Genomic DNA, 26,229 nt, shown 5'->3' on the forward strand with positions numbered 1-26,229 from the left:
CAATGTTCCCATTGTATTTTTATCACACCTACTCTAAGTAATTATTAAACATTGAAACGAACAAAATACATTACGTCAAAACAGAATATAACACACACGTTCCATGCGGAATAATTTCCTCCACTGCGTTGCAGACGAGCAAATATCCTTAGCGCGCCATCACTCGTTGGGGGTCAAACCGATGCGATATGAGGAACATCTTGTAGCGTTATGTCAAGTTTCTCGAGATCTGCCCAGGTAATGATTTCATTTGTTGTATGTCTGTGAAATGTTTTTCTCAATTTTACCTTTATAATTCAGTCTATTTGTTGTTTTGCTCGATATCCGAGGTCCCATAGGGTATGATCCTGAGATTCACACGAACGACAAGTCGAGTTAATTAGTTTCATAATAACACCCTAAACTTTAAACGGAATCTGTTTATCCAACTGTTATTGCCTCCTGCTTCTCTTTTTAGCCTGCAAATTGCTGTACAAAACGGACATGTCAAATCGACACTGTTTAACAAAATCCCCCAAAAGTAGTTTAATGCACTTGGTTAGTTATAGACACGTAAACAACAATTAACAGGATTGAGTAGTTAGCTGTCTGTGTGCCCACATACAAATGGTGGTTATTTCTATTTGGAGCATAGACTAATGTTCAGTACTGAAGCAGTATGTAGAGGTGTCAGTCTAATCAATTAAAAGGTTCTGACAACTCTCAATTTATTGTAATCGTCTAATCATCGTTTGAATATAAATTCTCCTCATCTTCTGATTTCAGTTTCTCAACACACGAATTATTCTATGATTTCTGATCTCAAATATTTTGTGTTCATTCAGAATAAGACATCTAATATCATCGGCTTTTCCTTTGAAATACTACGACCAAAGGATTAACTGAATCTGGTTAAGATAAAAGGTTGGTTAGTATATCAAAACCAATGGTACGATATTGGTTATTTGTGTTTTCAATAGTTAATTTACAAACAGTAATAGGGGAAAACGGTCATTTACCACTTGCAACGTCAAATTTAATCCGAGGTAATCACATGAATCGATAGGATAATCAGTAAAACAATAGATTCTGAAAAAAATCAATAGCTACAGCTCTAGTAATTTACAGTATATGCATTATATATTAATAATTACTAAGTATTATTTTATATTTGCCATCTGTAGTTTCATTCGGAAAATCAGTGTGTCAGTTTTGAAATGTTTTCTATGTTTGACTTTTTCCAAAACACTAATTGCAGAAGGGTTTTGTTACAACCATGACTTCAAAAGATAATGGCACTTGTCGGTCCTTTTCCACTGGGAAATTAATGTTAATGGTTTGTTGTAATTTATTTCTCAATGTTTTTAGCAATGGGCCACCTTCGCTCGCTCGTGGTTCCTGATCGACGCCAGATTGCAGCCTCCTGGGAAAATAGCCACCATGTGTTCTGTCAGGCTACAAGGGAAGCACAAACCTATTTACCATGCACTCAGTGAGTTATTGCACAGGCACACACGCAATCCTGAGGTTCAGCAAGAAATTTGTATGACAATTAATCAAATGAAGATTAAATTGCAAGTATGTTTTCGAATCGGGTCGAACAAAATATTGGACTGTTTTCCCAAAAACAGGAAGTTGATCAGCACTGTTGTTCCATGTTTGCTCTCATCTTGTATTTTTTTTTCCATTTTGTTGCATTACAAAGATTAATTTTAGATTCAACAATTGACAATTCAACTGTGTTACAAATTTGTTTTGGGTGTCAAGGGTTCTGGGTTTGAATTTTGGCTTAGACCTGTCTGTGTGTGGTTTATTTGTTATCCCCATTCTTGCGTGGGTTTTCTCCATGTAACACTTCCCACATTTCAAAAACAGGCAAGTTAGCTTGCACTAAATTCTACATGCATTATGTTTGTCTGTCATATTTTTGTTGTGACACTTGACTCGAATGTGTCCTCTGTGTGCAGGTGACTGTGGTGACCATGTAGTGATAATAAACAGTAAACATATTGCCTTTTCTGGTAACAAATGGGAGCAGAAGGTCTACTCGTCACACAGTGGGTGAGTGGAAGGCTACTATCTCTATTAGATAGGTTCCCTCATTTGTGAATCCAACCAATGACATCATCAGGTATGCCATGTAAATGATCCCAGCTATTTATTCCAGATAACGTGTTTTGGTTCATCTACTATGCAGTGCAGTATACCAGTGATGATTAGCGACAGGAAGAACGAATAGATGCTTTTCCATTAAGTGGCAGAAGGGGTGTGTCACTTGTTGCAATTCATCTATTTTAGCAGAATAAGGAATGGCTTAAACAACTGCAGTTCATCTTTTTTTTTTTTTGTATATACAGTGAACTTCTAATGGTCACAGTTTTTTGTCTTCACTTTTAAAAAAGAAAAAGTCCCCACACACGCATATTCTACCTGTTTTTGAACAATGAAGACGCTTGAATATTTTTTTGTGTTTTTAGGACAAATTTGAGGGACATTTATTTATCTAACCTAATACATTTCGTGTCAGCATCAATTACTGTATATTCTGATTTTGCTATTCTCGGGATGGCCTAGTCCCCATCTTGTATGACGTTTACATACTTTTTGTTTAGTGGTTGCAATGACGTTTTTCTAATAAATAAAGGTTGGGCAACATTACTGGTACTTTGTTTGGGAGATAAAAGTTTCACAAGTTTATTTTTGTGTCCAAAAATTATAAGCAGAACCAAACATTTTCTGAGTCCATAAAATGTCAAACTTCTTACTCAGTGTTTTCTTCGTCTTTTCCAAAGGTATCCTGGGGGCTTTAAACAAGTCACTGCTGCTCAGCTCCATCAAAAAGACCCCAAAGCTGTAAGCGCCAGAAAAAAAAACTGACACCCCATACACTGTCTATCTTTTCACTGCACGCTTATTGGATATTTAAGTTTATGATTGGGTTGAATACATCCATCCATCCATTTTCTATATCCGCTTATCCTCACACGGGTTGCTGGCTTGTCCCAGCTGTCTATAGGTAGTAGGCGGGGACAACCTGAACTAGTTGCCAGCAAATTACAGGACACACAGGGATAAACAACAATAGGGTTGGATACATCGGCAGCATGGTGGTTGATTGGTTCGCACATCACCGTCACCGTTCTGACTTTGCATGTGTTCCTCAAAATGGTGCATCTTTTTTCTGATATACTCTAGTTTTTCCCACATTAAAAAAAAAGTCCATATTTGGTTCTCTCAAGTCTGTGCCCTGTTATTGGCTTATAGTTTGTTTTTCAAAACATTGCAGATGTATCTAAATTTTGTCTCTTAATATATATTTTGTTGGATTTGTCTAATAGGAAAAAAAGATTTTAAAATGTTGACACTAAGTCACATTTTATTCTCTGATAAGACACTTGAGCTGTTCAGAAAGTTTGAAGCATTTCTCCTCCCACCAGATCGTAAAGCTGGCTGTGTACGGCATGCTGCCTAAGAACCTGGACAGGCGTACCATGATGCAGCGCTTACATATCTTTCCCGAAGATGTACGTATATTTCAATACTCAAATACATTTTGTTTGCTGTTTGTTTTTTGTTTTTTTGACAATTTATAAAACTGGAATAGTGACACGGCACAGGGAATTAATTGAAATCAACATTGAAAACAATTTGATCATCATCGACTGAGTCATAAAATTAAAAGAATGAAGTTTTCTGTTATGTTAATAATGGAGGTTTTTTTTTAGACATTTAGGTCTCACCTGAAAATATTTTTTAGGCCAATGCCAGTTTTTGGAAGACAAAAATGCTAATTACTGTACTGATGAATCGGCTATATAGTAAAAACATTTATTATGAATAAAATAGCATTTTTTCCTTCCAATGCATTTCAGTGTTTGTCAATAATATACCGATTTTTGCTATTCCCAATTAGCAAGAGTATCTATATTGTTTAAAAAATTGTTTTTGGCTCCTAGAATGCATTACATGGCGCGATGCATATAAATACTTAGTTATGAAGACTTTTTTCTCATATGTGTTTTGTTTTACCAGTAGTCGAGTATGTATCATATTCAGCACATTTATGCTTGGCCAGTGATGCACAATGTATTTTTTTAACACACTGTAATTTTAGGTTGTGTGTGAGGCAGTGACAATCAATTTAATTCCTTGCATTGCTTACCTAATCATTGCTTGTTAGAATGAACATTTGTCTTGTTGTGCATCCACAGATTAACCATATCAATGTATTTTATAATAAATATTTCAAGATACAATGTTATTGTATATATTTTTATAAAATAAATAATGATATCATATCAGTGTTACTTGTGTAAATCTGCTAAAAATGGCTAGATGCACCAAGGTTTACAGTAAATAAACAGCAAATATCAGCTGTTTGCTGAATTATTTTTGGTCAGAAGGGCCATAAGCGGCCGCACAATTACCGCAATCAGTCACGCCCTACAATTTTTTGTTTTTTCAAGAATTCTTGGAAATTTACAAAAAATAAAAATAAAAAATACAGGTACGCTGATGCAGATGTTTGACCAAAATTGTTTGTTCATTACTCCCACATTTGTCCATGAATATGAACCTCCTGATTATTATTTTGTACATTATATGACATTTCTGGAGGTGGCCACTGGTCTCTGATTGTGGTGTCTACTTTTCCATTATGATTCCAGACATAAAGTCAAAACAATGCTACACCTCTTGACCTGGCCTAGTGCCTTGCTCAAGGGTACCTTGACAGTTGTCAGGAATCATACTGGCATCTCTCCAACTTTTTTGCATTTTGCAGCGGTTCTCAAACAGGGATCTTATGGGTTGCAAAGCCTAAATCCTTCTAAATAGAGCATTATTCATGATTCGTTATATTAAGACATCTCATTCCAATAACAGTTTTTAATACCACAATGTATTCTTTTTATTTTTACTACTTTTTTAATTTATCTCTTTTTTTGTGTCGCCCCTATTCCCCTGTTGTTCACAGTAAATAATCACTGTCTGTCAAAATTACTTTTTTTTTTTTAATATTTGCAGTAGCCACTGCGTGCAGTAGGTGGCGCCATAAGACTTAAGCTTGTTTATATCTTCAGTCCGCCACCTTGATGTGTCAGGAAAGACATGATCAGTCAGATATCTGATTGGGCCAAATTAAATTTTCATGCCAACTCCATCATAGTTTAGCAGCATTAAAGTATCATCAGATTTTGTTAACAGCATGCAGTCACTTGATGATGAAAGTCACCTCCAACCCCCACTGTGTCATGTGTGTCTTTAATGACTAGTTAAGAGTTTCGGTGCTAGCAATTCCCTCAAGTGGTGTGTGAAGTGTCTGTTTGATGCCATGGTATTTTTGTCTTTGGCTTTGTTGGAGCTCTTAATGAATATTAATCTCCACCCATGTTGAGTAATTAAAAAGTATTTGGAGGCGCCTTGGAGAGTAATATCTTAAAGTCACACAACGGTTTAAAAGGCAGCAATAGCTCAGTCATTAAGGACTTGACTCCAGTGTGTGCATTAAAAATGAAAGTGTCCAAATTGTTGTATGAGTCCCGAAATTAGAGGTGCTTATTGGAGACCTGCCAGTACGCTCCCTGAGCAGTGAAGGCTTGACCACCTCCATAAAAATATCAAAGGGAGCCTTTTACAAAAAAAAGAAATATATATATATATATATATATATATATATATATATATATATATATATATATATATATATATATATAGCAGCAGAGCAGAAAGAAGTTGGATTTAGCTATTTAGTTTTTGTTAGCAATGTTGTCTCAAGGCCACAATATTTAAATAACTAATTGTAAACACACTTAACTCATAATTTCAATTTATTCTGCATTTTAAAAATATTTTACAGTGTGCTAAATTGTGGAATCAAGGTTGGCAGGATGGGTGACAAGACACGCTTACCGTAGTTACAAACTACTGTAAATTTGAAACTATAAAGCTATTAAACAAACACAAATTGAACAGAAAATCAGTTTTTGTGGTGAGTAAAATAGCAGTTCAAACTCAAAATCAATGCTTCCATAGCATCTTCTTCTGTCCCCCTTTATTTACTGGGAGATGGCCCCCTGATGCCTTGTGAAAAACTGCAGATGTGCAATACTGGACCACTAGCCAAAGTGGGTGAAAAAAGTAGTGCCTAAAAGACCAAAATTTTGTGGCATTTAACCAAGTTACGCCACTATGAATAGATTTGCACAAGTTATGAATGTAAAGTTTGCATCATAACGAATGTAAAATCAGTATACATTGTTATAGTCTTAATATTTTACGCATTTAAAAAACAATCAAATTAAGCCTTCTTTAAATGTTTATTGGGTATATTTCTTTAATTTGAGAAAATTCAAGTGGGAATCTTCCAAAAATGACTAAACGGAATAGAGATTTTTTATGGCCGTATCTCCGAGCTCAAGAAAGATGTTACAGTATATTCATAGCTTAAGCCATTACAGTTGTTACATATTGTTAAGTCATTGAGGTTATTGACTGAGGTTATGGACTGGTCGCAGCAAAACCTGTGATGGGTGAGGTGGTCTGCATCTCAGTTCATTGTATGAAAAACAGTTCAAAAGATATCAATTGTTGTTCTCTGTCCCACCTTGTATTGATTTTTGCAAAAAAAAAAAAGATATTTTTTGTTTGAAACCTGAAATGAGGCCAAAGGTCAAAGAATTCAAGGGGCTGCACATTCTTTTGCAAGGCACAGTATATTGCAGATTTTCCCCGATCGTGGGATAGTGTGAAACATATGTCCCACTAAAAATAGTGGTTCACTGTATTTCCAATGTCTTTCCACAGCCCTTCATTCATCAACATTCTCTTGGCCGCCTCTCACTTGGTTTCTGTCCATTACTAGGAGCTGCCTGACGACATCCGAGCCAACCTGACAGAGGAGCTGCCTCAGCCCAGAAAAATTCCAAGGAAGCTCAGCGAATACACGCAGGAGGAGATCGATGCCTTCCCTAGGCTCTGGACACCGTGCGTACACCATCACACACGCTTGAACACAACAAGAAGTAGACGAGATGAATGCTTGGACAGACCAATGCATTGGCCCGAAATATGTTTTGCAAATTGGAAATGGTCAAGGACAACAAGGGGGCGATGTTGAGTTGATGGCCATTTGACTTGTTGGTTCCTAAACTCTTGGCTGCTGTTGAGGGAAAGCTCCAGATGGCTGAAAGTGCTGCAGCTGCTCATGTAATAAAGAAAACTCAAGCCCTCGAGAGTCTTTAGTGGCAACGTAAAAAGTATTTTCAGATAAATACAATGGAACCCCAGAAGTCAAGTGCCTCAGAAAGTCCAACAATCTGGAGTTTGACCAAACTTTCTTTTATAATATGCCTCAAAAAAGTCAAACAGAGTTTGGGCTGTCAAACTATCATCTATGCTGAAGTCACGATACAGCTCGGTTAATTTCTAAAGGTTTCAGTATACAATTGCTTAACATCGGATTTAAACTAAGAATTACCTATAAAATGCCACTAGGTGCCAGTATTACTTTTCAAACGCCTTGCAGTTTCCTTGTCATTAGGCCTGTTGACATTCATGCGAAGACTCAGTAATTTGACTTTAATTTAATTTTTTCACACATAGAGGTTCATTTCTTTTTATAAATTAGGCTTTTCATATATTTGAGCAAATCACATGGTTTTACATCATGGGAAACATGCATTTTACATTCGGCAATTGAATTATAATATTACAGAGAGTATATCAATATCAGAATCATAAAAAAAAAAGCATCAGTAGATAGGTTATGTTAAGGCATTCCTTTGACCATTACAAAAGATAGTATTTGATCTTCTTGTCTAAAAAGCACAACTTCACCACTTTTAACTTGATTAAAGTGGACTGTGGCGCTGAGAAAACTATATATGGTTGAGAAAAAAAACAATGCACCCAAATGAATTTTTGGTTTCACAGGTTGTATTAAAGCAAGTTTATAAGCCAAGGGACCTATTTGTCGAGACAACATGCACATAGCCGTATTTGCCAGAAGGAGCAGAGACGTCATACATGCAGCAAGTCTGAGGCAGTCTTGCAACAATTTCCCACAGTCAATACTTCAGGTCCTTCAATCCATCAGTTGTCATTATATTTTTCACAAAAAGTAACGAAAACTGCAAAAATATAAAGAATGACCCAATCACATCCTTTTTTTGCATCTTGATTTTGAGAATTTGTCCATACCGAGTCCCGATTCGATTCCTTGTCAATGTATTAAAGACAGGAATGAAAAGCAAGCATTTTCAAACAAAATAAAAGCTACCTAACTACCTCCAAACAGTGATTGAAACCAAGTACTACATTCAAAAATCAGAATGAAAAGAGAAAACCATCAGTAACTGTCACAGCAAACTCCAAACTGTTATAACCCTGGTTTGTATCTGAGCTCTCCTTCCAAAAGCCATTCTTGATTTGGTTGTATGCTTGTAGTCACAAGCTGCTGGAGCGTGTTTGTTGAACCAAAACTTTGTTTCTGATGTCTTTGTTGGTTGGGTTCCACTCTGTGACTCCCTTCAGTTTCATTTCTGTCATCTGGTGTGTGCTGCCTTTGATTTCAGCGGACGTCACTTTTTATTTCGCAGGTCTTGTTCAGACAGATACCGTGACAAACTTTGAATAGAAACGGCTGAAAACATCTCACCTAACCTACTTTTTGTCAGAGGGACAGCATAATCGTATTCATTGCTTGTCAGAGAGTTTCTGCGGGATGATGACAGTGAGGCCTGAGTTTGCTGTCATTTTACGAATAAGCATATTGTCACCCTGTGGCCTGGTGCGTAGTCAACATCCTCCTAATGGGGTCATTGGCCGGCCTACCGCTTCGTTAACTTGACGCTTGTTCTTTTTCCATTCAAACTCATCTAAGCACGCGGCTGAAACTGCGTGACGCTGCCCCCGCAAATGCAAAAATGTGTTTGCTTCGTTTGTGCCGCTACTGTTTTGCGGTTATTAGACATTATTTTTTTAGGTGATCCAGAGTTCACCAAGCCCCCCCATCCTCTCATTTGTGCTTGTATGTGATTATTATTTTATTTTTTTATTTTTTTTTATTGGAGCAGTTTTATAGATATTCCACCTTGTCCCACACCAGAAATGATGCTTTACGTTTGTTTTGCAGAGACATTTGTTTGTACTGCTACAATCGAGATGTCATTGGCAATTGTTTCAAATCAGTTTAGTTTGAAACGTGGTGGTATTTTAAACTTTCCACATTTAACTCTTGCTATGTGTATGATTATACATCAACTTTGGCTCAATGGCGATTCAATTTCTTACTAAATAAGCTTTTGGTGGTTTTTTGGTGGCCATATTTGTATCCCTGAAGTCATCCGGTTCCCGTGAATCCTGCTTCTCACTGAATGGGGGAAGTGTGCTGGGTTTAGATGGGCGATACTCAATTAGTGACGCTAACAAAGTAAGGAATCTAAGGACCCTTCATTTTCTCTGATTGGGAGGGGATGCTGCTCGGAGCAGAGCAATGATCAAGAATGCTCAGAGATGCATGAAGTGAGGAAAACACTGCTTTGGGGGTGTTTTTTATTTTTTTTTTTGAGGATATAACATTGACAGGTTTAAAAGCTGGGAAATGTTGAATTTGCAATGTTACGAGCCATTTAAATGGCATGTCTGTAAAGCAAATGAAGGCCTTTTTTTTTTTTTTTTAAACCTTACCATACATCATAGATGTCAAATCCCAGTCCTCGAGGGCCGTTGTCCTGCATGTTTTTATTAATTATTAATTATTATCTTTATTAGCAAGCTCTGCAGGAGCTAGAAAATTATCCTAATTATTTCAATCAGGTGTGTTTTAAGAGAGAAGGAATGAAAAACAATAATTCTCTACAATACAAAAACATGCAGGATTCCGGCCCTTAAGGACAGGGGTTTGACACCTATGCAATACGTGCGTTTATAAAAAAAAAAAAAAAAAGCGTCCAACTTGATGAATCACTCTTATTTTGGGGTGTGGTCAAAGTTCTTTTGTATGCAAATGCGGAGTAGTTTTTGTTACCATGTCCACAAAGGCTACCTAGAGCAAAGAGAGTTACTAAACACTGAGTGACCTTGTTGCATAATTTAGTGATTATTATTATCTATCCGATATAGTGAATATGAGGCTGGTTTTCTAAGATTGTTATGTTGAAAAAGAGATGTAAACTTTGCTCAGGCAAACAGATGGAAGTTGATCTACTCACCGGGCACACGGAGTATTGTGTCTGGCAAATGAGCAATATTGCTGCACAGTTCATTTTGCACATCTGTGGGGAGTTATATGCAAATAGATTGATTCAGCACACACAGTTTGATTTATCAAACCTGAGACGAATTGCAATGACTGATTTTGCACTTAAATGGGGCGTCTGAAAATCAGGCGCAATCCAGCGGGCGGGTGAGGCGCAGGTAAAATGAGAGAAGATGGGTGGAGCAAAGCCTTTCTGCTTGTGTGATGAAAATAAAATGAAAGTTCACAAAGAAATATCACAAGATACCTTGTTAACATAGCGATTTTTGAGACTGAATGTTCAAGGGCTGATTTGGAGCCAGTCTCAAGATGGGTGTGATTGTCATATTGTCACAAACTTTTTTTGTGACAAAAATTGTGTCTTTCTAATAACATTTTCACTTCCATCAATTCCTTATACTTTATATTTGCACTTGTGCTACAAAATGTTCCGTGGCAAAAATCTGATCATTTTTGTTTCTGTGTAGCCTTGGTTGGGGCTTATTTTGAAAAACTTTGACAGAGGTTGACCTACAGATTGTTTCAATCTTCAGTTTTAGGTCACCATCACCGACCTGTATATTTGCACGCTGAGTTGAGAGGGGGATTAGTGCATTACGTGGAAGGCCCGTCCTCGTTTGGCCTCTGTTCAGCGTAGGCCATTGCGGTCCATGTGTGCACGTGGTGATAAATGAGAGTGAGCTGGTATTGTTTAGTGGCCCAATCTTCAGCCAATCAGTGTCGCAGCGGTGCGGTCGTCAAGGTCAAGTTAAAACTGCTTTGTTCGAGAGAGGCTGTTGGCTTGTTAATATTCACTAGTGTCTGTTCCACTCATTTTACTCTGTGTGCAGGGTTGAGGTCACTGAGGGCGATTTTAATCATTGCCCTTTATTAAGACGTAGTTAATATTCTCTTAGGACCTGGAAGAGCGCGCGCACACACATACACAGAATCAGACAAACGCTCAGGCTGAAAGTAAACAACGTCAACCGAGTTATAGTGGAAAGAGCTGCCTAGAAAGCAAAACACGCCTCTTGATAATATCTGACTTGAGCCTAAAATTAAAGATGAACGAGACAAAAAAGTTGACTCTTAGCATCATTTTGAAAATACAAAAACAAACGTGGATAAAATCTCTGACTTGTCATCCACCCATCACCTTCCTATTCTTCATTTTGCCAGTGCTAATATGAAATCTGCTTCTTTGTCTTCTCTCCACTCCGCAGACCTGAAGACTATAGAATGAAGTGAGAAGAGGATGCAATAACACCACGGCATCTTCAATTGACGAGACTGCCATGTTTGCAGTTTTACAACAAATTTTTAAAACTATGCTTCTCTTGACATTGACTCCCACGCATATATTCTTACCCTCCCAAAAAAGTTTAAAGGAGTAAAGATTTGTTGTAAAATAGGCTAGTAAAAAATGTAAGACATTATTTTGTGTGTGTGTGTGTTTCTAAAAAATGTATGAGCATTTCCCATAAAACAGTCACAAACATTTTTTCTACAATTGTTGTCTCAATACAGATTTATTGGTTATGAAAGCAAACAAAACAAACACGTTCATGCGATGAGACACGTTTAATGTTCTGTTCAAAAATAAAAACAGAAAAAGACGGCTCACTGCTCAAGTTTTGTTCTTGTTCTTGTAGACAAGTCCCAGTTGGTTTTCACCATGAACTGGATCCACTTAGAGTGTATGACCAGATTCAGCATGAAAACAATAACGAAAATGTAAACCATTGACAGCAACAGCAGCGAACTTACCACACTTGATGTCATTTGTTGAGACATTTACCTCATTGATTGGTGCCAAATTCAATGCACGGTGCATTGAAAAAGATGTTATGAATTTTTTACTCATTTGATTATGAAAACATGTTGAAAGATCTAGTAAGCATGTATCAAGGTATTTTCAAAATATGTTGTGAATGTGATTTGAAGCAAACATAGTTGACCTTGAGATGTTGGATTGGTTAATACTTGAGTTTAACCAAGTACCCTAATGGATTTATGTTCAACCCTTGTGCGGTACTTTGTGCAATCCTTTGATCTTTACATTAAATTGATTTCACATTAAAGAAAAGCATTGAAAGAACAGGACACTTAGGGAGCTGAAAATTTACCCAGATGGTGACAACGTTTCAAAGCTCAACATGGCACAAACACTTGTCACACTACCAGGAGTGTGCTATCTATTGGTTAAAATATTGTGGGAATGATGAGGAAGAAAATGACCCAAATGGTCAAAGTACTTCATAATGTTTCTTGGTAAATATGTCAAATTTTGAGCATAATACCAAAATAGTTACAGGTCGCAAAAGCCACTATCAAGACATTTGATTAGACCAGGGGCATCAAACTCATTTTATCGTGGGCCGCATTGTGGTTATTGTTTCTGTCACATTCATTTTAATTGTGTTTGTCACACATGTACCTAGTTTTGAAATCAGAGGCCGGTAAAAACTGTTCCAAAGAAAGATTGGGAGCAAAAATGATTGTTTTTTTTGTCTGTATTCTAGCCAGACACCTGAAGTTGAATCAGCATTTTGTGGGCCACATAAAATGATATGGTGGGCCGTATCTGGCCCCCGGGCCTTGGGTTTGACACCTGTGGTTTAGACAAATCATTTCTGGCCTTTTGGTTCTGGTTCTTGAACAGTAAAGTCAAGTGTGACCAAAACAATAACTATCATCATCATTATGAAGTTGGAGGTGCTCTCCCTCACCAATTGGAAACAACTCACTTAAAATTCTGACCATTTGTGTTTGTAACCTTGGTTTGCCCTCTCGAGATTTCTTGAACTTAATAACCTTTTACAGGGTGGGTATCAAGTGTGATGAGACTTGAGCCGTTCAGTTATGACAACACAAAACACTGGGTAACAATAGAATTTAAAGCAACAAATATCATGTATTCCACAGTGTTCAGGTAACTTGGGAGGGATTTGAGGCATTTGAGCACAAGAGAGGTAAACAACACAACACCACAGAGAAATCACTTTTAGATTAAGGCCGTGTTAACACTTGCCGTCTAGTATTGGGGATTTGAGGTTTAGGACAGTGCCGGCATGACATGTCAAGGTTACAAACAATGCAAAATGACCAAGTTGCTGCACACAGCACAAGATTTTGTAAAACCGTTGACGTCACTTCTTCCCTATAGTCAAATTTAAATGGGGTTAGCTAAGTTCCACAAAAGATGGACAGAAGGACCTAAGGCTGGGTTGAATCGTTTTATACTATTTTGCTCTTTTCTTTACAATCTGACACGCACAGACAAGCCTGTAAAATGTGTTTGACAAAGCAAAGCGCGCTTCTCCTGCCCAACACCCTCCCACATACAGATAATGACAAGCGGTAGAAAGGAAATAGATTTGTATACTCTTGAAATGTATGTGCTATGATCTTGCTTTTTTGACACATTTGCAAGCAGACCAAGCTCGCCTGCGTGTTCACAGAGCAATTGAGTGTTTTTAATCAAACCGAGTGTCGAGTGTGAACACGGCCGACAAGATGAACACGCTGAAACATATCAGCAGGTGGGGTTTAGTCAATGTAAAAAAAACAAAAAAACTGCCTGTACAAGTGGAAACAGCTTGTCAATCATCTTTTTTAAGTTCGAAAAAATGTTCCGAAGATGAGCAGGTGCCTGTAGAAAGCTGTTTGAGAATGTATTCGATATCCAGAGTTTCATGTGCTAGCACATCTATGCTAGTAAGGCTATGGCTAGTTCAGTGCTTCGCAATTATTTTTGGCAAAGCCCCTTCTAGGAAAGAGAACCCCTGACCCCCACTCACCACGGTGACTACGAATGCGATCATCATCTATAAAAAACGGTGTACTTGAAAAAATGCTATATAAATCAACTTTGAACAAATGTTTACTTTTTACAGGGTTTATACAGGTTACAGGTTAGTCTGAAACAGAAAAACGCAAAGCGATTAAAAAAAATAGCCAATCCATATTTAAACTAGGAACATCTTTGACCAACTGAATCAGATGCAGAAAAACATTAAATCAATAAATAGTAATCAATGTAAATTGACCTGAATCAAGACAGGAGCAAAAAAAATGTTTAAAACATTGTGCTGATTTTTCTTCTAATTAAGAGTAATTATTGATGTGATTTGGAAAAAAAATATGTTGCAACAGCAATATAAAAAGTATATAACACCTGTTTGGACTGAATGAGAGCGCCATTGCAGCACCCGGTGCCATGGATGTGCAATTACACGTCGCACTGCGAACGCAAAGCCTGTTTCCGAGGGTCATAAGTCTCTCCCCTCCCAAATCGTATCGCTCCCCGCCAGGAGGCCTGCCTCGCTATTTCAGAAGGGGTTGGGGACTCAAATGCAGAGAAGCAGAAGTAACAGGAAGGAGTGCGGGATGTAATCTAGAACATATTATTCGCCAAAAAAACAAACTGTACAACCAAATTAATCCAAGTCCAAAAACCAAAACACTACAAGCAACTCAAACAGATTTACATACAGGAACTCGCCTAGAATGGCTACCAAAGGTAATGATCCCAAAATGACTAAAAGGAAACTGGGAACTAAATACAAGAGGACTAACTTGTACACCTAGAAAAGACACTTTAGGTTGGAGGAAGCTGATTGGGACACATAAGGGACAGGTTAACAGGTACAAACAAAACCAACTCAAACCAAGAACATGACAAGTGCTACTAGCGAAATAATACAATTCCACTAATTAACATCTTTAGTAGTACTAGTAGCATATATATGTCAGTGCACAGTGCACAGTTTTGTTTCACTAGTAACATGTATTTGTCCTACTAATGTGCAGAAATGTCATACCTGTGTGCTTAAATGATGAAGAACATACTAGTGCATGGAACTGAGGACATTGAAAACATGCTCAAACAGCTTTCTAGAAGTCATCTCACCTTGACAATTACAAACAAATAAAGATCAGGCACTTTTTGCAATATTATACAAGAGTCAACAGAGATATTTACACTGTTTCAACAGGTGGAGCGAACCACTGGGGGGTGGGGGGGTGGGGGTGCTTGTAATGTATGCGTGCGGAACTCAAGCACTTGAGGCAAGTGCGTCATTCTCGCTCTCCTCCATGACGACGACGTCGCGAGTCAACCTCCTGACTACGCCGGGCGAGCGCAGCTCCACATCTTCCGAGCGGGAGGGGCCAGAAGGGTAACCGTAGCCATAGGGATGGGGGGCGTAACCGCGGTAATAAGGGTCCTCTTCACCCTCCTCTTCCTCTTCTTCCTCATCATCTCGGGCTCCTTGGTCGTTGTTATAGGCTACTGCAGATGGGTTATAGTAAGGTTGATTGTAGGGCTGATTGTAGGGCTGGTAGCCACCATGAGGCAAAGTTTGAACTGTGGGTGGGTGAGGACGGGCATCAGTTGTGGCGTACACACACACGCCGAAAAAACAAAAAAAATCCACGGGTGAGTAGCAGTCACAGCTGTCTGGAGGACTTCTAGGTCCTCCCAAAAATTCCGCCATCAGAGATGCAGCCCCCTTTATATTGCTAAGGTTGGTGGCTAGTCGGGCTCAGCTAATATCAGTCCATATCAATGCCACAGCAGAGTGGCCAGCCACCACCTTGCAAAGAGAAGCTTTGAAAGAATGGAAGGAGCATGCAGAGGTTGAACGTTCAGCCCCTGGTGAGTTTGAAAAACCCAGCCCAAATTCAAGAGTGTACAGCTCATTTTTGAAGCAGGCAAACTGAATAAAGTAGCCAACGAGCAAGAAGTAATCGCTTGCTAGTGGGCTTGAAAGATGAGATAAGCGCTGAAGAGATTTGAAGAGGATGTGTGTGCACACAATAACAGCATTATGGTCTGTTTTTAGTAAACTATAATCCAGGGTTGCCTCGGAGATTGTCAAAATATGGCGCCGAAATAGCAAAGCAAGATCAAATTTTCCTCCTTTTTTTTTGAATAGAAAATCCAAGATGTGCAAGTATGAAGTGATACTGAGAGAAAAAAAAATGCTCCCGCAGGAAGGAACGTTCAAATGCTTGTAAAGCTCCATCGCAAAGGTGGATGGATGTCTTGAGGAGGTCTTTCAATGTATAGGAGGACATCTGAAGAACGCTCCTCAGTAATCGTTCTCATAGTCCCGTTGAACTTGCGTCATGGAGGATGAAGAGGAGGAAAGACAAGAAAAGATGTTCATGTAAGACACCCGAAGACACCACATGCTACCAAAGCGGAAAAGAATCGCGAAAGGATCCAATAAAGCTATTACAACAGTTGTTGAAACAAAATGCTAAGGTTTTATCTGCAACAAGCTTCATAGAAAATAGTTGTTTAAAAATGTGATTACCATATATTCCGCACTATAAGGCGCACCGGATTATAAGGCGCACCATTAACTAATGACACATTTTAAAACTTTTTCAATCACGATATTGTAATACTCAAAGTAATAACAATAATAACTAAAATTATAACTCTAAACTCTCAATAGCATAACTCAATGTCAATATGACCAACCTTGTTCAACTGTAAACAGGTAAAGTTTACCTTATCAGTTCATTCCCCATCTACGAATCCCAATCTCAAAATTAATCCATATATAAGGCGCACCTGATCATAAGGTGCGCCATCACCTTTTTAAACAAAAATAAGGCTTTTAGGTGTGCCTTGTAGTGTGGAAAATACGGTAATTGCAATTAATTATGGAAATGTTGATTAATTAGTTCAAAACAGTTTGACTGGATTAACATATTTAAAATTTTTAATCTTTTCACTGGTTTCTAAAAAGAAAATGCTGCTCATATAGTTGCATCTATAATACAGTTTACTTGGTTAAAAAATAAGTAATATTTGGGGATTTTATTATTACTGAAAGGACATTGACTTTTCTTTGGGTATGAGATAATTATATGAAAAAAAAACTACAGTTTCTTTCTATTGTTCATTAACACGTAAAATTATTCTCCCACATGCTCAGCAATAAAAGCCCACTTGAAATTGTTTCAAGCAATATTCCTCGCACATTTGTCAGCGTTTGAATGGCTTCTAGTTGATGCTACATTTTAGTAGCACTATCGTGAATACAAATGAGATCTGACATGCAAAACAAACAAACGCTGGAGTTTACTACGCAGAGATGTATCATTTCGCCCAAAACGATTCGGAAGAACATTCGAGGCTTTTCAAATTTAAAACAAAAACGTAGCGACGGGATAACTTTCAGGAATACGAATATGGCTCGACGGATGAAAATCTCAGCGTCAGCCACTTTTAGAAGGCGAGAGGGACGACACAGGTGTCAGAAACTGTTAGAGGTGCGATAGCTTTGCTGTGAAGCAGGCCCATCACACATGCAGCCTCCTCATCACTATCAATATTCAAATCCGCCTTTTATCTGTGTTGGGGTTTGTTTACCCAAGCGCACGCTCAGACAGTTGTCGAATACATAAACTTGTCAGCGCAACAGTTCTAAAATCCAGATTAGTGTGCATTGTTTGAGAGGTTTATGAGAACAATAAAGTGAGAACCCGCTGCTGTTGTCTAAATTGTCGCCTTTAGTATGTATTGCTACAAAATGGAGCAGCTGCCTTCTGCTCCTCAAATTAGGTGGAAATAGGAGGTTGATATGCTGGCATGAATTATTAAGAAGTTGAACATTTGGCCTGACTGACTGACTGAATAAATATCACTCATTCAAAATTAATTACTTAGAATCAGAAAAGCACAAGGACATTTTGTGTCATGAAAACAATTTTGCATGCAGCGATGACTTTTTGCTGACATGCTTTGTGTCCAGAAATGCTGCAGTTGGAGTGGTCTGATTAGATTAAAATTAAGTGCCTCTCAATCGTTGCAAACGGAGTACTTCGGTTCAAAAAGTGAAACTCGTTAAACAAATAATAAATACGACACTCAACACAGCACCACATAAAAAGTCGCCAAAATGAATTTGAATTCAAACATAACAAAAAGGAAGAAAATATAAATTGGTAGATTTGGCATTGGAATTTCTCTGATGTGTGGCCTCCATTGTGATGGTGTGAGGCAGCGTCTCCCTTGCTGCAAAATGGGGCGAGCGATCATTGGAAGCAATTTCAATCAGTCTTGTTTTCATCAGTGACGACAAGCTAAACAAGGCTCTTTCATGACGAAACCATGACGAGACAAAGCGCCATCGGGTTTTCATTGACAAGACCGAATTGGACCAAAAAATGCTAGTGAGTGTTCTGTCAGCCATTCGAAACGCACGCTCACTGCGTGCCGATCGCTCAGAAGGGAGCTGGAACGACTGAGCCCTCGGCGCGGTCAGATTGTCTCTACTGGGGCAGGGGATAAAACGGTCAACCGATATGTATGAGTGGACGTCAAAAATAGTTGGACTTAAAACATCTCGAAGCTCTGACTTTCCTTGCAGACACGCTGTGTTGCAATTAAAAATAGTGACTTCAATCATGATTTCATGGTGTGGTATTACTGTGCACATGACAATAAAGCGACCGGAGGGTGGAGAGTAAACAGCAACCTATGGCGTTATATTTGTGCCACAATTATGCGCGCGCGGAAAAAAAAATTTGAGCGTTGAAAACAAAACTGAGCGAAAACAGATTTTGAGCGCAGAAAAAAAGTTCTTGAAAAGAAGTTGCTCGCTCAAAATTCCTTTTTGCTCGCTCGCAATAGCATTCTCGCGCTCAACATCTCACTCTTGTTCGAGATACTCCTCCCTCCCTCGCTCAACATCGCGTTTGCTCAACATCCAGCTCTCGCCCGCCCGAGTCGTCCTCTGGGCTCACTCAGTTCTGCTCACGCGTTACGTTTGTGCCACAAAACCAGCCAATCAGAGCTTGTAAAAGAACATTGATTGACAGCTTGGTATGGTATGCTATTGCGAGAGCGAGATGTTGAGCGAGAGAGGGCTATCCCGAGCGAGCAAAAAGGAATTTTGAGCGAGCAATTTCTTTTTCTGTGTTCAAACTCCATCGGCGCGCGCTCAAACTCTTACCATTACGCGCTCAATAGTTTTTTTCTTGCGCTCAAAATCTGTTTTCGCTCGCTCAGTTTGATTTTCTCCGCTCAAATGTTTTTTTCGCGCGCTCGTAATTGTGGCACAAATATAACGCCATAGCAACCCCGCCTCTGGCGGTGTGGAGGAGCGAAATAGAACTTTTGAATCTTATAGGTTTCCAAATTTTAACCAGTCGGGGGCAGTCAAGGACAAAATGTGCCCAGTCGGCTCGTCAAGAAGAAGACAATGCCGAAGAAAGAGGAGAACAGGAAGTGGCCCGAGAGTAGCTAACAGGCAGTTCCAGTCTCAGGTTTATTCATGGAATGATTTTGAAGCATCGTCTGTAAATCACTTTAAGGATGTGTCATGTACATATAAAGTGAACTAAAGTGTGCTTATGCTAATCTGGATTGCTAACTGGTTAACCTGGGCAAATTTTCTTGATTCCTTTTTGAGCAATATTATCCATGAGCATTTGATTTTTTTTTCTTGAATCCAAATACTGTAAGCGTCACTCTGTGTGTTACGAGTATGATGAGCCAGCCCTAAGAGAGTTCCATTATACAATATATGAATAAAGGTATTGCTTATGATAAAGTCAATAAAATATATTGAAATATATTTCACTTGGATTTAAATGGCCATCCTTTTTGTTAGTAGTATTTCCCAGGTGTGTCAGTGAGCTTACCTCCGACATTGTACCCCAAACAAGAGTTCGGATCGCAGTAACCCGGTGGTCCAGCTGATCCAGGGGAACCCGGATTCCCCGGCCTCCCCGGAGCCCCCGGGTTCCCTGGTCGGCCGGGGGGCCCCTGACTGCCTGTGTGTCCCTCGCCTTGTAAGCCTGAGAAGAGAAGCAAAGCGGCGTTAGCATTATTAATTAATGACAAATAAAACGTAGCATCCACTGTGGATGATGTTAATGAATTACTATCTTTCTGAGACGGTTGCAACAAAGCGACACTAAAGAATCAAGGACTGCTTACCATGTCGATTCTGCATAAAGCAAGCCACTGGGGAAAAGAGTGGCTAACAAGCAGACATTTACCCAGAGGGCTCGGTTTTATGGACTCCATCAAGACTCACTTTAAGAGTCAGAGAGATGGAATTTACAGGATATTTGGCTAAGTGAGATAATCTATTTGAAGCCATTCTCCATCATTTCATAAAAATAACATCCTCTAATACAGTATTTATGAGGAAGGAGTCTATCTACATCTGTGCCATAGCACCATAGCACACAACGATCATATCATGGTTTTGTTGTCATTTTGGAAAAATCTAACAAAAAATGCATGGCTGTTGACAAAAACACAATCCATCCAGCAAAACAGCTCCTATTGTTTGTGATACTGGATAAGCAGTAGAAGGAAGAGTTTTCAGATTTGCCTTCTTCTGACATACAGTTTAGTACATACTAAGCGGCCAAATCACTAGGTACACTTCCACAATTTGATTAGATTCAGTAGTGACCATCGAAATCTGCTTATACTGCACAGATTTGGTCGACAGTGGGAGAGCGATATTAATAATGCGGTCGACCAATATGTTTATTATTCGCGGTTTGTGATTTCATACTAAAATCAAGCACGCATCCTTCCTTTCAGGACAAACTCTATGAAGCTAGTGAGGCAGCCATCAAAACATCAAACTTAATCATTTGCAACAGGGCTGGCTCGAGACGATGCAGTACTCCCCTCCATTCCGCCATTTCTATACACTTTCAAGAAAAGCAAAACACACCCACACACACATGGTTAAACGTGGTTCATCTTTGAGTAAAATCTGCTTTACTTGAAGGGTTTATAAGCTATCACAAGAACGTGTTATGCACACTCAAGGCTATCACCATGCTGAGGCAGACAAATCCCAATGCTTACAAGGAAATCAAGTTGTAGTCCTTTGTGTGAGTGCAGCACACTCCCTCAAGCTGCCTCTGAATTTCATCACACAGCAAAGTACAACCAGTCTCAGTTCCTTGGTTCTACTACTGAAATATACAGAATGTGGTTTTGTTCGAAGAAACACAAGGAGCTCCGGAAGCTCAAAGCATTTGGTATTCAGGAATAAACGAGCAGTGTTCATAATGTTCTGGTCGAAAAATGTGAATGTGTGGATTCTGAAGAAACCAAAATATTAAATCCCGGTTGATATATCAAACGCTTTGTGCACAAAGATATACACAAATCCAAAAGGATAAAAACATTCTTGGCGGAGTTAATCTCACCTGGTGGTCCTGGGGGTCCCCTCGGTCCCTGAGTCCCAACACCTGGACTTCCCCTCTCACCCTTCTCCCCAGCAAGACCTGAGGACAGAATATGACATTTTTCATTTCAACTATATACAACTGTATACATTCCAACTCGTTCCATCATTGTTTCCCAAACTTTACATGGAAAAAAGTCTTACTGTACATTGTCGAAAATGATGTCACATAAAGAATACAATATGGGATTTTGTGTCAGTCAGACTCCATGTGAAATCCGTATTGTTTGGTGGAAAGCAAAGTCATTATTCTGTTCTAATGGCAACGGATTGAAATTTGGTTAATTGGGCCTTCTACAATGTAATGTCAAAGCGTTTAACTGCTCTATGTGTCATTATACTTCTGAGGCAGATAAATGGACGAAATGACACTATTTGTGGTGAAAATTGTATTCGGACCAATTATGTGAAATTGGACAGTTTCCTGAAATCACTGCATAGAATAATGAAGTTAGAATAATGACACAAACAGTGCAAAACGTGATGGATTGAAAATGGTCCGAAACCAAATGGTGAGAAGACAGGTTTGAAAATCAACAAGGATTCCATTCTCGTCTGACTCCATCTTGGCACGTGTCATTCTTTCTCGAAGAAAATCAGTTCTATTTTATCCGCATGTCACTCAAACCTCTTCTTTCCTCACCTCTCTCTCCTGGCCGTCCGCTCTGCCCATTAGCGCCGGGAAAACCGGGCCTGCCGGTTGGTCCTTGCTCTCCCTGAGGTCCCGGGGGGCCTCTTCTACCGGGCTCACCAGGTGGCCCGGGTACCGTACGGACTGACGCAGCTGACTGGACTGGGATCTGGTTCAGGATGGAGTTATAGCGAGACAAGTGGCCTGCAAATAGAAAGAATGGATGACGTCCATGGTGACGTAGACATCATGAAGGTTTGTATTTTCCCTCAAAAAATAATCAAATAAGAGCCTGCTATGCACCAAATTATGTCTATTTTGTGGCATTTGCTGCAAACAGTTTGGTCTTTCAGGTTTTTTTTTTTTGGCCCATTGTGTATTCAGGTAATGAAATTATACATGAAGCATATGAACACAATACAAAAAAGGTAAACAGCAGCACAATATCAAGAAAAATATTAAATGCAACAGTATTTGTTAAAAAAATAAGCTAAAATTGTAAGATGCCACTATTTTTTCCATGTAGCCCTTTGTAGAAAAACAAGTACATCCCTGCCTGATAGAATTTACAACATCTCTTTCACAGCTTTGCAAATTGTGTTTTCTTTATTTTTCAGAAATTGCTATGCCTTCTATCTGGCACTTCACTTTGGAAACTTTTGGTCTAATCCATTCACCGTTATCACACAGGAGAATCCTATTCATGCAAATAACAAGACGAATGTTTAGATTTAGTTGAGAATACCCCTCTCTTGAAGCTAAACACTATCGCCAAACTAATACAAACACCACTTGGTACCCCACTGCTAACCGCAGCCGCTGTACAAATGTTTTTGTTGTTGTTGTTGTTTTTGCAATGATATTCTCTGTTCATCCATTGATTCACCTTTTAGCATTTTTTTTTCTCACATTTTATTAAATTTTTGGAGTGGGGACCCAGCAGGGGTTTAAAACAATTATCGACCGTATATCCTTGCTTATTCTTACATTTTCGCGCTGTTTTTATTTTCATGATGACTTACTTTGGATGAGCTGCTCACAGACTTGTCTTGCGATAGCACGCACAGCTGCTTGGGACTGCACGTCACCCTGAGGAAGGGAAAAACCTCAGGATTTTTTTAAATACATAATAGATTTATTACTAATAACACAAATATTAATTGTTTTGTGTTTTATAGTTTAGGAACATACTACCCTTAGCAAGATATTTATATAGTAGTAGGTAGGTGCATGTATTGCATATTGCATAATACACTATTATATGTTATGGTAACAATGTTGGAAAATGATTCGAGACCATTTATATTTTGATGAAGAAATAGAGATAAGGGGGTAGGCGCAGACATGTTTGAACTTTGTTACTCCTTTTTGCACATAAACAGTATGTTTTAATAACCGTATCTTCCAGACTATAAGGTGCACTGGTGTATAAGCCGCAGCAGCAAAATATGAGCAAAAAAAAAAAATATATATATATATATATATATATATATATATATATATATATATATATATATATATATATATATATATATATATATAATAAATAATAATAATAATAATATATATATATATATATATATATATATATATATATATATATATATATATATATATATATATATATATATATATATATATATATATATCTTTCATTGCTTTCATTGCAAAAAGTTATTCAACCTTTCAATACAACCAGAAAACGTCTGCCGGGATTTGTGATAACCCTCCAACAAATTTGGGAAATGCAGTCTGCTCAAATTATTACAAATCCACAACAGACGTGGGTGGCAGCGTCATACTAAATTTTTCATGTGACTATTTCCAATAAATGTTTTAACTTGTCCCCATTAAATGATCACACACCAGCCCATGACCGTGAAGTGAGTTTCATCATTGGGAAGATGCCCAGCAGGCACAAAATTGTAAGACAGATGGGGGAAAAAGTCCCGGAGAGACCTTCTCTCTTCTAGTAAATGAATCGCAGTTGGACACAAATGACCGTAAAAGAAGACGAAATTGGTCGGATGAAGGTTTGATTCGGGTGGTAAACTGTGTGCCTCTCTCTGGTCACTCTCTCATCAAAAACATGCGCTCTTCTCTCCTGCAAATTTGAGGCATGAACACTGACTTGATTTGTTTTCCTCGAAACAAGGAGCAGGCAGTGCATGGGGGAAAAAGAATTCAGCTTAAAAATTTACTGTTTGATGAGGAGAGAAAGATCGATTCCTTCAACTCAAAACACTGTTGGTGAGTCTGAGCAAGTAATATTTCCATTTCATAAATGTGAGTTACTTCTAACCGGTATTGATTGACTGTGGAGTAGACTTACTCTTTCTCCTTTATCTCCTTTGATACCAGCAGGACCCTACAAAATAAAAGCACAGGAGGAGAATAAAGATGGGTTTTGGAAGGCACGTCTCATGATATTGAATGTATCATTTTTCCTAATACTTACTGCACTACAATAAACTGACTACCACCAACAGCACTGAGAAGTTTTGATCCATTTATATTTTTGGACAATATAATCCATCCATGCAGCCTCTTTGTGTGCACATAAAAGTTTACACAAAATTGTAGCTTCGGGGGCTTCTGGCAAAAGTGTAAAGGACACAGATCTCATATCTGGTCACGCCATATACACAAAAAGCTGCCAAGCACACCCCGGCTATGAAAGGATATCAGAGCGCAGCACGTTGTTATCCTCAGGCAAATAAAAGATAAAACATTACCTACCTGCAATTTCATAATTGTTAGGCGTATTGCTTAATTTGAATAAAATGCTCCTCATTAGCGTGATGTACACGGGGTGACAATTATATTGTGGAGGACAGACTCTCTGTGATGCAAATTGGTTTATTAAAGTGCAATTCAACTTTTTAAGTGGAACTTCTCAGTATCAATGCTGTTTAAACACAAGGTGCGCTAGAGTTGTATGTCAGGCAATAATGAAAAAAAAAGAAACAAAAAAAAAAACTAAACCGCAGGTCTAGGTGTTTATTTGAAATTAAATTGAATTGGAAACTCTGCTGTGAGTTGACTGGTCAATGGCAAATTCGTTACTTTCATGCAGGATTCAGCTGGCCATCTCGTATACAGGGTGGAAGCCTGGTAGGCCAGCGTCATTTAGGGCAGATGCATTTAACGATTATAGTATTTCACCATTTTACCCCAATTGATCGGCCCACAATGTAGAGGAAATGGCCCACTGATCTTTTTACATTGCAGGCAGCATACAGATGTTACAATAGTGGAAACGTAACAGAAGAAGCGCAATTTATCTTTGTTCTTTTAAGATTCGATGTGTATTAATGTCAGTGCTATAGCAAGGGTTGCTTTTGCAACTGCAAATTAGAGGCTGGACTTCAATGCCTCATCCCACATTCATAATTCACATGTGGGAAAATATGTTGGTGTGGAAAATGTGATGTGTCAAACTGGCTAATGATAAGAAGGTTCACACTCGCAACATGGCCTTAAATTTATCTTAATGTGTAATTTTCCCTACAAATCATTTGTTGATAAAAGGCATGGACTGGCACTTAAAGATGGCCAAAATGATTGTGACTTATGAACAAACAGTTCAGGGAAAATCAATGGATTGTTAAAAAGACATTTTTCTGTATTAAAGACGTGCTAAATTATGCTGCTTATAGCAAGTCTAGGATTATAGTGAATGGTAACGACATTGACTCTTTTTAGGAAAATATACTTTCTTTCACTGCGATTGGCTTGCAACAAGTCCAGGTGGCAGTCCACCTACTGCCCAAAGACTGCTTGGATTGGCATCAGCATCCCAATGAAGATAAGCAGCTACAGAAAATGGATGGATGGATAGTTTCTTAAAAAAAAAAAAAAAAATCTTCTCCTTACATACACAGTTGTTTCTATTTATGTTTAAACCACACCGATTGTTTCTTTTATTGCTCCATTTCAAATTATCCACTCTATTTAATTTTATTCACATTTATCCGAGTTTCTGTACCTTTTTCTTAAAAGATATTTGGGGCAACTTGTTTCTATTCAACAATTCTAATTGGAAGGAATGTATCACTGATATTCCCAGGTGACACAAAGCATACTGACTGTTAAAACATTTGTCAACATGACCATTTGAGCTGTGAATGGAAATT

At 38.4% G+C, this 26,229-nt stretch overlaps 2 protein-coding genes across 2 annotated transcripts in view; one reads left to right on the forward strand and one right to left on the reverse strand.

The window, feature by feature from the left end:
- The first annotated feature begins 75 nt into the window (after positions 1-75).
- LOC148425569 (large ribosomal subunit protein uL13m-like) lies at positions 76-11,850 on the forward strand. The gene is made up of 7 exons (XM_088409600.1): positions 76-237; positions 1,348-1,471; positions 1,947-2,040; positions 2,772-2,832; positions 3,417-3,503; positions 6,842-6,963; positions 11,443-11,850. The coding sequence occupies exons 1-7, from the start codon at positions 211-213 to the stop codon at positions 11,465-11,467; spliced, it is 540 nt and encodes a 179-aa protein (XP_088265726.1). The 5' UTR covers positions 76-210; the 3' UTR covers positions 11,468-11,850.
- Positions 11,851-16,199: 4,349 nt separating this feature from the next.
- The window catches only part of LOC148425570 (collagen alpha-1(XIV) chain-like), a 106,470-nt gene continuing 96,440 nt past the window's right edge, over positions 16,200-26,229 (reverse strand). Inside the window, exons 42-47 of the mRNA XM_088409601.1 lie at positions 24,426-24,461; positions 23,116-23,182; positions 22,106-22,297; positions 21,425-21,502; positions 19,886-20,041; positions 16,200-16,343 (exon numbers count right to left, since the gene is read on the reverse strand). Coding sequence (XP_088265727.1) covers positions 16,315-16,343; positions 19,886-20,041; positions 21,425-21,502; positions 22,106-22,297; positions 23,116-23,182; positions 24,426-24,461 — 558 coding nt within the window. The 3' untranslated portion in view covers positions 16,200-16,314. The remainder of the gene's footprint in view (positions 16,344-19,885; positions 20,042-21,424; positions 21,503-22,105; positions 22,298-23,115; positions 23,183-24,425; positions 24,462-26,229) is intronic.

This window comes from Hippichthys cyanospilos, chromosome 3 (assembly GCF_059441005.1).
Source record: "Hippichthys cyanospilos isolate Australia breed blue-spotted pipefish chromosome 3, RoL_Hcya_1.0, whole genome shotgun sequence".
Lineage (NCBI taxonomy): Eukaryota > Metazoa > Chordata > Actinopteri > Syngnathiformes > Syngnathidae > Hippichthys > Hippichthys cyanospilos.